The sequence below is a fragment of the Mandrillus leucophaeus genome, unplaced genomic scaffold (genome assembly GCF_000951045.1).
Source record: "Mandrillus leucophaeus isolate KB7577 unplaced genomic scaffold, Mleu.le_1.0 Scaffold737, whole genome shotgun sequence".
In the NCBI taxonomy this organism is placed as follows: Eukaryota; Metazoa; Chordata; class Mammalia; order Primates; family Cercopithecidae; genus Mandrillus; species Mandrillus leucophaeus.
Genome location: NW_012107997.1, coordinates 256,594 through 267,720, shown reverse-complemented (window position 1 = coordinate 267,720; position 11,127 = coordinate 256,594). Strand labels below are relative to the sequence as shown.

Genomic DNA, 11,127 nt, shown 5'->3' with positions numbered 1-11,127 from the left:
TGTCTTTGCAAGGAAAGGGCAGAAATGGCACCATGAGGTCCGTCACCACCCCAAATATTTTACCCCCTACCTTCCCCTCCAGCTGTGGGAACAGTTTCATGACCACTGACATAGAGGCTTCCACAAAGGAGTTTTTGAAGGTCTCATAGTCACTGCCCCGCTTTCCCTGCAGCTCCGCCTGCCACTCCTCAAACCACTCGTAGGCGCTGGGTATGAGCATGGTCATGCTGGACCGGCCTGGGGGTCAGAGCTGACATTACTACTGTCCGGCCCTTCCCTCCAGTCCCTCACCCGGGACCCGCAGCCCCACCTGGGAATCGGTCCTCCCAGGTCGGATCCTTGGCTGATGGGAAAGCGATGAACAGAAGAGGGATGTGTTCCGCAGCCTTTTGCCTGGGCATGGAGACGTAGCGCTCCATCCTGCGTGTGACAGGAGTGTGGTGCGATCTCCAGGCTTTTGTCCTCAAAACCCCAGAACCACTGCAAGGACTGCTCAGCCCTAGGGACTCCCCACAGGGGTGAAGCTGAGCCACAGCCTTGAGGTGACAAACTTCCAGGAGCAAATTAGATATTGCCCATTTCCTCCCATTCCATATCCTCTGCTCATTCTGAGTCAAGCAGGGAGGCACAGGCCACACATACACACACACACACACACACACACAGACACGTGCATCTTACGCCTGGTCCATGTCCGTGTCATAGTAAACATAGTAGTTGGTGGACGGCAGATGCAGGTCCTCCTTGGTGCCTTGCAGGCAGATGAAAACAGACATCATGCCTAAGCCAGGCCGCACCATCCCCAGCTGCTGCTTCACACCTGCCAAGGGGAGTGGGTGGTGCCTGTGTGAACTATGACCAGAGATGGCCACTCCCTGCTCCTAGGAGAGCTTCAGGGTGCCCGCTCACTGTGTCCTGAGCCTTATCCTCAGTGCCCAGGCCAGTTTTACAGCTGTTTCAACTTGACGTTGGCAGGGGCCTGCTCTTCTGTCTCCTCCTGCCTGGGAAGGACACTGCCCTGGGTTCCTATTCTTCCACCTCCCCCGCCTCTACTCCAAGCCCCTTCAGAGGCAGGCGACGCCCAGCCCTGGTCCTCAGCCCCCATGAACTGGCTCAGCACCCGCAGGAGGGTTAGGCTTACTGCCTCCCATCTTCCCCTTCGTGTCTTGAAGTGGGAAGCGCGTGACTGGGCTCCCTCTATGAAGACCACACACGTGAACAGCAGCTCATTACCAGCCTGATTTCAGGATTAACTTTTATGCAGCCATGGAGTGAGTGAACATGCATGATTCCTAGTGTGATGTCAGAACACATAGGCCTCCAGAGGGATGCCATGCATGTGAGCAAAGGCAGGCAGCCTGACTGGTACTTGGCATCTCAGGACTCAGCTGGAGGGAGGAGGGAAGAACCGCACTATGGCAGAGGCCGCAGCCACTGTGGGGCACCTGATGTCCCCCAGACCTAAACAGCTGGGCTTCCCCACTCCTCAGCAGATGACCCGAGACCGGTGTTCCAGAAACTGCCCCCACAGATTCTTCTGCTGTCTTCCCATTCCCGGGACCAGCTCTGGCACCTGCCTGAGGGATGCTGGGCCCCTGGCTCCTCTGCTTTTTCCTTTTTTAAAAAATATTTATTTTTAGATGGAGTCTTGCTCGTCGCCCAGGCTGGAGTGCAATTGCGTGATCCCTGCTCACTGCAACCTCCGCCTCCCAGGCTCAAGCGATTCTCCTGCCTCAGCTTCCCGAGTAGCTGGGATTACAGGCACGTACCACCACACCCACTAATGTTTGTATTTTCAGTAGAGATGGAGTTTCACCACATTGGCCAGGCTATTTTCGAACTCCTGACCTCAAGTGATCTGCCCGCCGTGGCCTCCCAAAGTGCTGGGATTGAAGGCATGAGTCACTGCGCCCGGCCTGCTTCATTCGTGTAACTAAATATTTGTGAGGCCCTCAGGTTCTATTCAGGAGGAAGAGACACAGGAACAGGGATGGAGGGCAAGAGGGACAGATGGCTCTAGCTGGGCTGCCTGGGTAAGATGCTGGGCCTGGCCAGGACAGTGTCAGTGCCCAGAGGTCCTGGGACAGGGGAGAAGGGAGATCAGTGTCACAGAGAGAAAGGCAGGAAGTAACAAAGGCAGAGCCTGTCTGTGCACCATGCCCAACCCCCCTGCTTTGCCCCTGGGCTGTCTCTGCCTCACCCCCTCAGCTCCCCAGGTCTGAGAGAGGGGAGGCCGTGCAGGCTGTAGGCCCAGCCACGTGGGGCAAGGGAAAGAGAGGCTGGCATTGGTGGAGCCACCCTATGCCCTGGAGACAATCACAACTCACATACCACCCAGTCCCCATGAGGAAGGCCAGGACCTCGCTTTACCCCCCAGCCCGCTCTGCTGTGCCCTTCCCCGGTTCCTTAGGGAGCAGCTCCCAGGCCCACCCTCTGGGGTCAGGGCTCCTTCCCCTGCTCTCTGGCTCCTGCACCAGCCAAGGTTTCCGCCACACCACATCCGGAGCTGCTCTGTGCTCTCCAGCTCCCGCCCCAGCCTGAGCCCTTCATCTGGGCCCCTCTCTCTCACCCCTGCTGGGTTCCTAGTTCGCCCTTCCCAGCAGCCTCCGTTCCCCAGATCACACCAGATGCATCCAGTTACATGAAGTGGCGGGACCTCTCAGCCGCGGTGGCTCGGTGGCTCTGCTCCCTGTGGGCTGCCTGCTCTCCTGCTTCTCCTCCTGAGGCTTCTTCTCTGGAAGCCCCCTCAACCCAGAAGGGTGAGAGGAGCTGGAGCTTTCAAATCAGATCAGCTACTCCACTCAGCCCTGCCCCTTTCAGCTGAGTGGGCTCAGGACTGTAATTAATCTGTATGGGCCTCAGTTTCCCCAACGTTCAATGCTAGGGTTAGGATGATGTTAGAAGCAGCGTTCTCACCTTGTTGCTTAAGTACAATCAGAGGGCCGGCCAAGAAGAGGGGAAGCATGACCCAGACGGAGCAAGTTGGCTCCAGAAGGGGACACGTTGGGGAACCTGCAAGAGGGGCAGTGCAGACCCGCCTTTTACCTGGCAGACAGCGGGCATTCCCCGGCAGTAGGTGCTCATAGGTGTTGAACAGCCCTGCGTTGGAGACCACGACGGGGCAATAGATGTTCACCAGCTCATGCCCCTTCCTCACACTGACATCTGCAGGCACAAGTGCTTGGCTGAGGGTCTGTGAGCTCCAGGACAAAGAGGAAGGCCCACGGCCCCCACGGATCTCTCTCTTACTGTGCCCATTGCTCAGAACTTGGAGTCCAGCTACCTAGACTCAGGCAGAGCAGGCCCCTGGGAAAATGCAAAGTGAGTGAATATCTTTAAGGGCTCTCAGACTATCCTATAACTGCTCTGGGCTTCCTTTCCCTGGCTCTGCATCCATTCCTGTGTGTGTATGGACTCTGTCTTTCCTTTACCCAAAGCCTTGGAGAAACTTCAAGGGTTGAAGCCCATCTGATAGAAATCCAGGCCTTTCTCTGCTGTCAGAGTTCCTTTTCAAAGAAACAGTCAGGGGCTGAATAACTGCTTATGTTCAACAAGGTACTGCATATACAAGGGTGGTCCCCTCAGATTATAATGGAGCTGAAAAATTCTTACTGCCTAGTAATACTACAGCCATCCTAAGGCAATGCACAGTGTCACACATGTTTGTGGTGATGTTGGTGAAAACAAACTCACTGCACTGCCAGTGATATAAAGAAGTCTATCACACAGAATTATGTGCAGTAAATAGTACTTTTTTTTTTTTTTTTTTTTTTTTGAGACAGAGTCTCACTCTTGTCTCTCAGGCTGGAGTGCAATAGCACGATCTTGGCTCACTGTAACCTCCATCTCCCAGCTTCAAGTGATTCTCTGCCCTCAGCCTCCCGAGTAGCTGGGGCTACAGGCAAGTTTTGTATTTTTAGTAGAGAAGGTTTCACCATGTTGGCCAGGCTGGTCTCGAACTCCTACCCTCAGGTGATCCGCCTGCCTCGGCCTCCCAGTGTGCTGGGATTACAGGCGTGAGCCACTGCGCCGGCCTATAGTACTTTTTAATGAAGGAAATGACTGTGTTACTGGTTTATGTATTTGCTATACTTTTATTGTTTTAAACAAAAAAGTTTAAGGAGTAAAAAAAAGTTTTTGTTTTTGTTTTCTTTGAGAGGGAGTCTCGCACTGCTGCCCAGAGTGGTGTGCAGTGGTGTGATCTCAGCCCACTGCAACCTCCACCCCCGGGTTCAAGAGAGTCTCCTGCCTCAGCCTCCCTAGTAGCTGGGATTACAGGCGCCCATCACCATGTCCGGCTAATTTTTATATTTTTAGTAGAGTTGGGGTTTCAAGGTCATGGTCTCAAACTCTTGACCTCAGGTGATCTGCGCAAGTCGGCCTCCCAAAATGCTGGGATTAACGGGCGTAAGCCACTCCACTCAGCCCCCAAAAGACTTTAATTAGAAAAAAGCTCACAGAATAAGGATATAAAGAAAATATTTTTGTGCAGCTGTACAATGTATTTGTGTTTTAAGCTAAGTGTTATTACAAGAGTCAAAAAGTGTTTAAGTTGATAAAGTAAAAAAGTTAAACTAAGGTTAATTTATTCTTGAAGAAAAATAATTCTGTATAAACCTAGTATTGCCTAAGTGTACAGCATCACGGTCACTCATCACTCACTGACACACCCAGAGCAGCTCCCAGTCCCGCACGCTCCATGCCTGGGAAATGCCCTATACAGCTCTGCCATCTTTTATCTTTTTTTTTCTAAGACAGAGTTTTGATCTTGTTGCTCAGGCTGGAGAGCAATGGTGCGATCTTGGCTCACTGCAACCTCTGCCTCCTGGGTTCAAGCGATTCTCCTGCCTCAGCCTCCCGAGTAGCTGGGATTACAGGCGCCCGCCACCACGCCGTTAATTCTTGTATTTTTAGTAGAGACGGGGTTTCTTCATGTTGGCCAGGCTGGTCTCGAACTCCCCATCTGAGGTGATCTGCCTGCCTTGGCCTCCCAAAGTGCTGGGATTACAGGTGTGAGCTACCGCAACGCTCACCACTGTGTCACAGTCACCTACAGTATTCACTACAGTAGCATGCTGTACAGGCTTGTACCCTAGGAGCAATAGGCTAGACCACATAGCCTAGGTGTGTATACCATCTGGATTTTTTTCTTTTCTTTTCTTTTCTTTTTTTGAGACGGAGTCTTGCTCTGTCACCCAGGCTGGAGTGCAGTGGCGTGATCTCCACTCACTGCAAGCTCCGCTTCCTAGGTTCACGCCATTCTCCTGCCTCAGCCTCCCGTGTAGCTGGGACTACAGGCGCCCACCACCGCGCCCGGCTAATTTTTTTTGTATTTTTAGTAGAGACGGGGTTTCACCGTGTTAGCCAGGATGGTCTCGATCTCCTGACCTCGTGATCTGCCAGTCTCAGCCTCCCAAAGTGCTGGGATTACAGGCTTGAGCCACCGCGCCTGGCCCCCCATCTGGGTTTTTCTAACTACATTCTATGACGTTCGCACAGTGCAATTGCCCAACGACGCATTTGTGAGAACGTTGTCTCAGTTGCTAAGCGATGCATGACTGTATATGAAATGTCTAGAATAGACAAGTTCGGAGACGGAAAGTAGATTAGCAGTTGCCTAGGGCTGGGGGAGATGGGCAAAATGTGGAGTGATTTTCAAAGGATATGGGGCTTCCTCTGGGGCGGACAAAATCTTTCTAAAATCGACTGTGGTGATAGGTGCGTAACTCTGAACATACAGCCGATGAATTGTCTACTTTTTTTTTCTTTTCTGAGATGAAGTTTTGCTCTGTTGCCCAGGTTGGAGTGCAGTAGCGCCATCTCGGCTCACTGCAACCTCCGCCTCCCAGGTTCAAGTGATTCTCCTGTCTCAGCCTCCTGAGTAGCTGGGATAACAGGCACGCACCATCATGCCTGGCTAATTTTTGTATTTTTAGTAGAGACGGGATTTCGCCATGTTGGCCAGGCTGGTCTGAAACTCCTGACCTCAGGTGATCCACCCACCTCGGCCTCCCAAAGTGCTAGGATTACAGGAGTGAGCCACCACACCTGGCCTGAATTGTATACATTTTTTATTTGAGGCAGAGTCTTACTCTGTCGACAAGGCTGGAATGCAGTGGCACAATCATAGCTCACTGCAGCCTTGAACTCCTGGGCTCAAGCGATCCTCCTGCCTCAGCCTCCTGAGTAGCTGGGACTACAGGCTTGTGTGCCACCATCCCCAGCTAATTTTTTTCTTTTTTTTTTTTTTAAGAGATCAGGTCTTGCTATGTTGCCCAGGCTGGTCCTGAACTCCTGGCCCCGAGTCATCTTCCTGCCCCAGCCTCTCAAAGCATTGGGATTATAGGCAAGAGCGGCTCTGCCCAGTTGAACTGTATACTTTAAATGGGTGAAGTGTAACTTTAAATGGCTGAAGTATGTCTCCATAAAGCTGTTACAAAAAAATTAATTGTGGTGCTAGATACTATGGAAAGTGTCCAAAAGATGCTTCCTGACATCTTGGCAATTACAAGTCAAATGGGTGATAGAAGCATAAGCTGAATGTCTTCCAGGTGGCAAATTCATTGAAATTAACTGTAAACATGATTCCCCCCTTTGCAGCTCAGTCACAGACACTGACTGGCCTGTGTACATTGGAGACAGGAAGCTGGGCTCAGGTTTTCTGAGGGTGTCAGGCATGCCTTACATTCCCCTGTGGCAAGTGGCGATCTTCCTTTGCATATATGCGAAAGTCTAACACAGGGTTTGGGAGTGAAACGGGTGGTTTGATTCAACAAAAGCACTAAAGAAACACTCAGAAAAGGTCTTGCAACTGCAATTTTATTTTCTTTTGTGAAAATAAACAACTGGGAATTTAAATTGCTCCAAAAACCATAAAAACAAAAAGAAATACACACAGAAGAAGCATGTGAGGTGATGGGGAAGGGAACAAGGTCTCTAGAACTTTGGCAGATTGTGCTGGCACGGACCCAGGTGACAGGAGCCAGACCATGGGGCCGGCCCTGCCTGCCACTCTGGGACTGTGAGGGGATGATCGCCACTGGCAAGGACAGGGAGGAACACAGACTTCTTCGCTGAGGAAGTGGCAGGCACCTTGAGTCCCTTTAAATGGGGGGGTTGGGGGGAAACCATTTCAGAGGACCCGCTTGCTCCACTGAAAGCTGGGGTTGGCGAGTTTGGGCCCACTGAGGGAGGGGATGCTGGTGGCAGCAAATCAGGCCAAGATGTCTTCTCACATGGTGATGGCCTCACACTGGGCAGAGGACAGAGGACGAAGAAGAACCCACGGTATTGAGCAGACGATGAAAACTTGGACTGGGTAACAGGAAATACCACAATGGCAGAGCTGCAGATGGAGTGGGGGGAAGCTGGGGCAGGCCGCGGGGGCGAGAAGAGACAGGAGACAGAAAGTGCGAGAGAGGTAGAGAGAGAGGCACCCTCTGCCCAGGTCCATCCACCACAGCACCTACGGGACGAACAGCACGCTACTTTTCAGTTCTTTTTCTTATAAAGATTTTTTTTTGTTGTTTTGTTTTGTTTTTTAAAAAAGCCTTAAGATCAGCTACTGGTTACATCTACAAACTGTAAAGTGCTGTTGTTACCAGCCACTTTACAGAACAGTCCAGAGTGGTCAAATATTGACCAATAAAGTCTCCTTTTTCTTTTTCTTCTGAATCATTACTACTCAATGAGTCATGTGACAGCCTGCAGGGGTCAGGGGGCAGCTTAGTGGGCAGACTTGGTGACCAGGGAAAGAGGCTGGGCCTGTAGCACCGGGAGGGCCTGGTGGGCATGGAGTGTGGCGGGAAAGGACGGGGGAGAGGCCAGCAGAGCTGTGGGCATGGACCCAAGGGGGAGGGGCCGGGACAGGAGGGGAGGCTGGCTGCCCATCTGGCCAGAGGAGGAGGCTGCAGCCTTAGCTGACAGGAAGGCAGCAGAGTGGAGAGCCAGCTGGGCCCGGGTTTCTGGTTTGGTGGTGAGGGAGAGGGGCTGGGCTTGCTCTGAATGGGTGGCAGCAGGGGCAGCTGGTGAGGCCAACGCTGCAGAGGGGGTGGCCGGGGAGTCCAGCATGCTCCCGTGGGAGGAGGCAGGGCTGTCACAGGGCTTCTCGGGGGGCAGGTACTGAACACATGGCTTCTTGCTCTTGGAGGCCAGAGCACCTAGGGGGAAAAATACAAGAAAGAGTGAGCAGCTATAGCTCTGGGAGAGGCGGAGGCTGAGGAACAGCCCTGGTGATACACGTGCTTTGGAGACACAGGCATGCTTTTGGCGAGGACCTGACATTACTTCCAAGGCTTTCAAGACTAGGAAACTGCATTCGCAAATACCCAGCGCACAGAGAAGAGGCAACGCCCAAACTGATGAAGATCCACCCAGCATCGGACTGGAGAGAAGACGGCTCAGTGTCTCACAGGACCACCCTCCCTTTCTAAAGCTCGCAACTTTTGGGATGAAGCTCCGGTTTGCTTTGAAATCTCTGGCTTATGGTATTAACACAGTCAGAGGGAGTGCATGCCTGCTGAGCAGCGTGCCAGACAGTGGGTTCCGCAGCACGCACGGGTCCCACTCATGTGCACTCCTATGTGTAATGGAAGGAAGGAAGGAAGGGAGGAGGGGAGGGAGGAAGGGAGGGAAGGAAATAGGGAGGCGGGGAAGGAGAAAGGGAGGGAGGGAGAAAGGGAGGGAAGGAAATAGGGAGGGAGGGAAGGAAATAGGGAGGCGGGGAAGGAGAAAGGGAGGGAGGGAGAAAGGGAGGGAAGGAAATAGGGAGGGAGGGAAGGAGAAAGGGAGGGAGGGAGAATGGGAGGGAGGCAGGGAGGGAGGAAGGGACGAAGGAAGGAGAGAGACTGAAAGCACTTTACATCATGCAAGCAGCGATACACTTGTCCTGGAGTAAGCATGAGATGGAGGTGTGACCTAAATATTAATAATAGTCGTCACAGTGTAAGCATCTTTCTGTGCTAGGCATGATTCTGGTATAAAGAGATTTTATACACGGTTTTGACACAAAGTGCCTCCTAAACCCAAGCAAACTATTTTTTCTGGTGTTCAACCAAAGAAACATCCAAGGAAACCCTGGCTGTCCTCGATCCACTGACAGATAGGATGTCAGGGGTTCATGTGCTGCTTTCCTAAGGGCATTTCAAAGACAATTTCAGCCTCATTCCATTAACCCTCAGGTAGGATGATTCACTTTTCAACGGAATTAAAAAGTGCCTAGGCTTTGAAGTGACAAAGTCCTGGGATCAAATCCTACCACCACCACTGAAGCAGAGTACCTGGGAAAATGCCTTCACATCTCAGAGCCTCTTAAGTGGCCACCTCGAGAAAGGGGTAGTAACACCTGCCCGCAAACACCGAGGCAGAAGCCCTGACCCGTCATGGAGCTAGAGACGGCACGGGCAGGTGAGGCTGTGACGGAAGGAAAAGCAGGAGAAGAGGCCAGTGCCCCCAGACGCACCCTCTGCCTCCTGGACTTGCTGCTGTGACTGTGTCTGGGACAGCTGCTTTTCTCTCTTCCTCTTCTTTTTCTTACCCTGGAAAATATAGCAAAAGGAAGAGTTAAGCCGGGAGAGAAGAATGCTGGCTTCTCAGGGGCTCCCAGATCAGAGAGAATACAGGACGTTGCCCTTTACTGCTCTTGATCCCTCAGGGAGGGTGTGGAGAGAGAAACGATTCAGATCACACCCGTGGGAACCCGCGAGGAGGCAGAGGGAGCCCTTCCTCCCCTACAAATGCATTTCCCCTCCAGGTTGGGTGTCCAACGCCTTCTTGGAAGGCCTCCTCCCTCCACTGCCCTTCAGACTCTGTTTTTCCATTTCTGTCCCTAGAACAGTGCTTCTTGATCTTTTCTGAGGGGTCCCAGGTCCCTTTGAAAGTTTGATGCAACTGTAGGTCCTCTTACCAGAAAAAAAGCAAAGAAGAACACGCATGCAAAAATTGGCTTGGTTTCCGGGAGCTCAGAGACACGCCCCCTGAGGATCACACACTGGTCTTTGAGCCATGGGTTAGGAGTGGCTAGAGACACTCTTCCCACCACAGCTAAACATGTGCCCTGTGTTATGAAATCGAGGGCAGAGTCCAGTTCAAAGGGAAATGCATAAACTGAAGTCTGTCCTTAGGACTTGTTGACTTCCTGAGAATTAAAACGTCTTCCCTATTTCTAGAGAAGTATGGGCTTCTCCCTCATCTTAAGAGTCCTCTACAAATGCAGTCGCTTTCCTTTGCCCTTCCTCCTCTTGCAGAGCTGCTGTTGGGGTCTGAGCATCCTCTGCCCAGAGCGTGCACTTACGTAGTTGTCCCGGGCTGACCAGGTCGGGTAGAGCTGCGAGTGAAGCTGCCGCTCCTTCCGGGCCAGCTCGTAGTACTTGGCCTGTTCTTCTCGAGACAGGTTGTGCCACTGGGGGAGAGAGGGTCAGAGACGACACGGAGCCATCAATGCAGGGATGCTGCCCCCGTGGCCTGGAGGGTGAGGGCAGGTCTTACCTTTCTTCCCAGGATCTGGTTAATGGCCGCACTTTCCTTCAGGGTGCACTCAGCCACCACCTTGGCTCTCATCTCCTTCATATATAACATGAAGGCATTCAGAGGCTTCTTCACATGGGGCTTCTTTTCTTCCTCCTTTTTCACGGTGACTGGTGATTTCCTGGGAAGGCACGTGATTGTAGGTTAGTATGTGTCAGATGTTACACGACTCATCAATCCCTGCCTGTCACTGAGACGCCGCTGACTGTCTCTGGGGAGGGGCGCGGGCTGCCTGGATGCTAATTCAAGTGGCCCCATGGCTGCGCTCGGCGCCTGAGCACCTTCCTCCCCTAGTTTCCCACCTTTGAATGATCTCCAAGCCAGATTCTTTGAAAATCTACTCTCTAATTTCCTGACAGAGGAACAGAGCGTGGTGGGGGTGCTGAGATGAGCTCTCACTGGAGCTGGCAGGTGCTGGCGACGGTGATAGGACACAGTGTGGGACACTCTGGGCAGAACCAAGGGTGGGGGTCTCCTGGGATCTCCAGGGAGCACTGACTTTGACTTCCTGCCATCTTTATGGCACATGGGCAAGGTAAGGACCCTGGTGCTCGTCTCAGCTAGGCCACCGGGCCACCATGAGTCCTTAAGAAAACACTGTCT

At 52.5% G+C, this 11,127-nt stretch overlaps 2 protein-coding genes across 2 annotated transcripts in view; both read right to left on the bottom strand.

Moving 5' to 3' along the window:
- Positions 1–6,720, bottom strand: part of LOC105528863 (all-trans-retinol 13,14-reductase-like) — an 8,819-nt gene extending 2,099 nt beyond the window's left edge. Inside the window, exons 1-5 of the mRNA XM_011965819.1 lie at positions 6,686–6,720; positions 3,046–3,200; positions 682–820; positions 311–420; positions 71–237 (exon numbers count right to left, since the gene is read on the bottom strand). Of these exons, the coding sequence (XP_011821209.1) occupies positions 71–237; positions 311–420; positions 682–820; positions 3,046–3,200; positions 6,686–6,720 (606 nt within the window). The remainder of the gene's footprint in view (positions 1–70; positions 238–310; positions 421–681; positions 821–3,045; positions 3,201–6,685) is intronic.
- Positions 6,721–6,797: 77 nt separating this feature from the next.
- TCF7L1 (transcription factor 7-like 1 (T-cell specific, HMG-box)) overlaps positions 6,798–11,127 on the bottom strand; it is a 33,026-nt gene continuing 28,696 nt past the window's right edge. Inside the window, exons 8-11 of the mRNA XM_011965818.1 lie at positions 10,486–10,645; positions 10,292–10,399; positions 9,461–9,536; positions 6,798–8,159 (exon numbers count right to left, since the gene is read on the bottom strand). Coding sequence (XP_011821208.1) covers positions 7,726–8,159; positions 9,461–9,536; positions 10,292–10,399; positions 10,486–10,645 — 778 coding nt within the window. The 3' untranslated portion in view covers positions 6,798–7,725. The remainder of the gene's footprint in view (positions 8,160–9,460; positions 9,537–10,291; positions 10,400–10,485; positions 10,646–11,127) is intronic.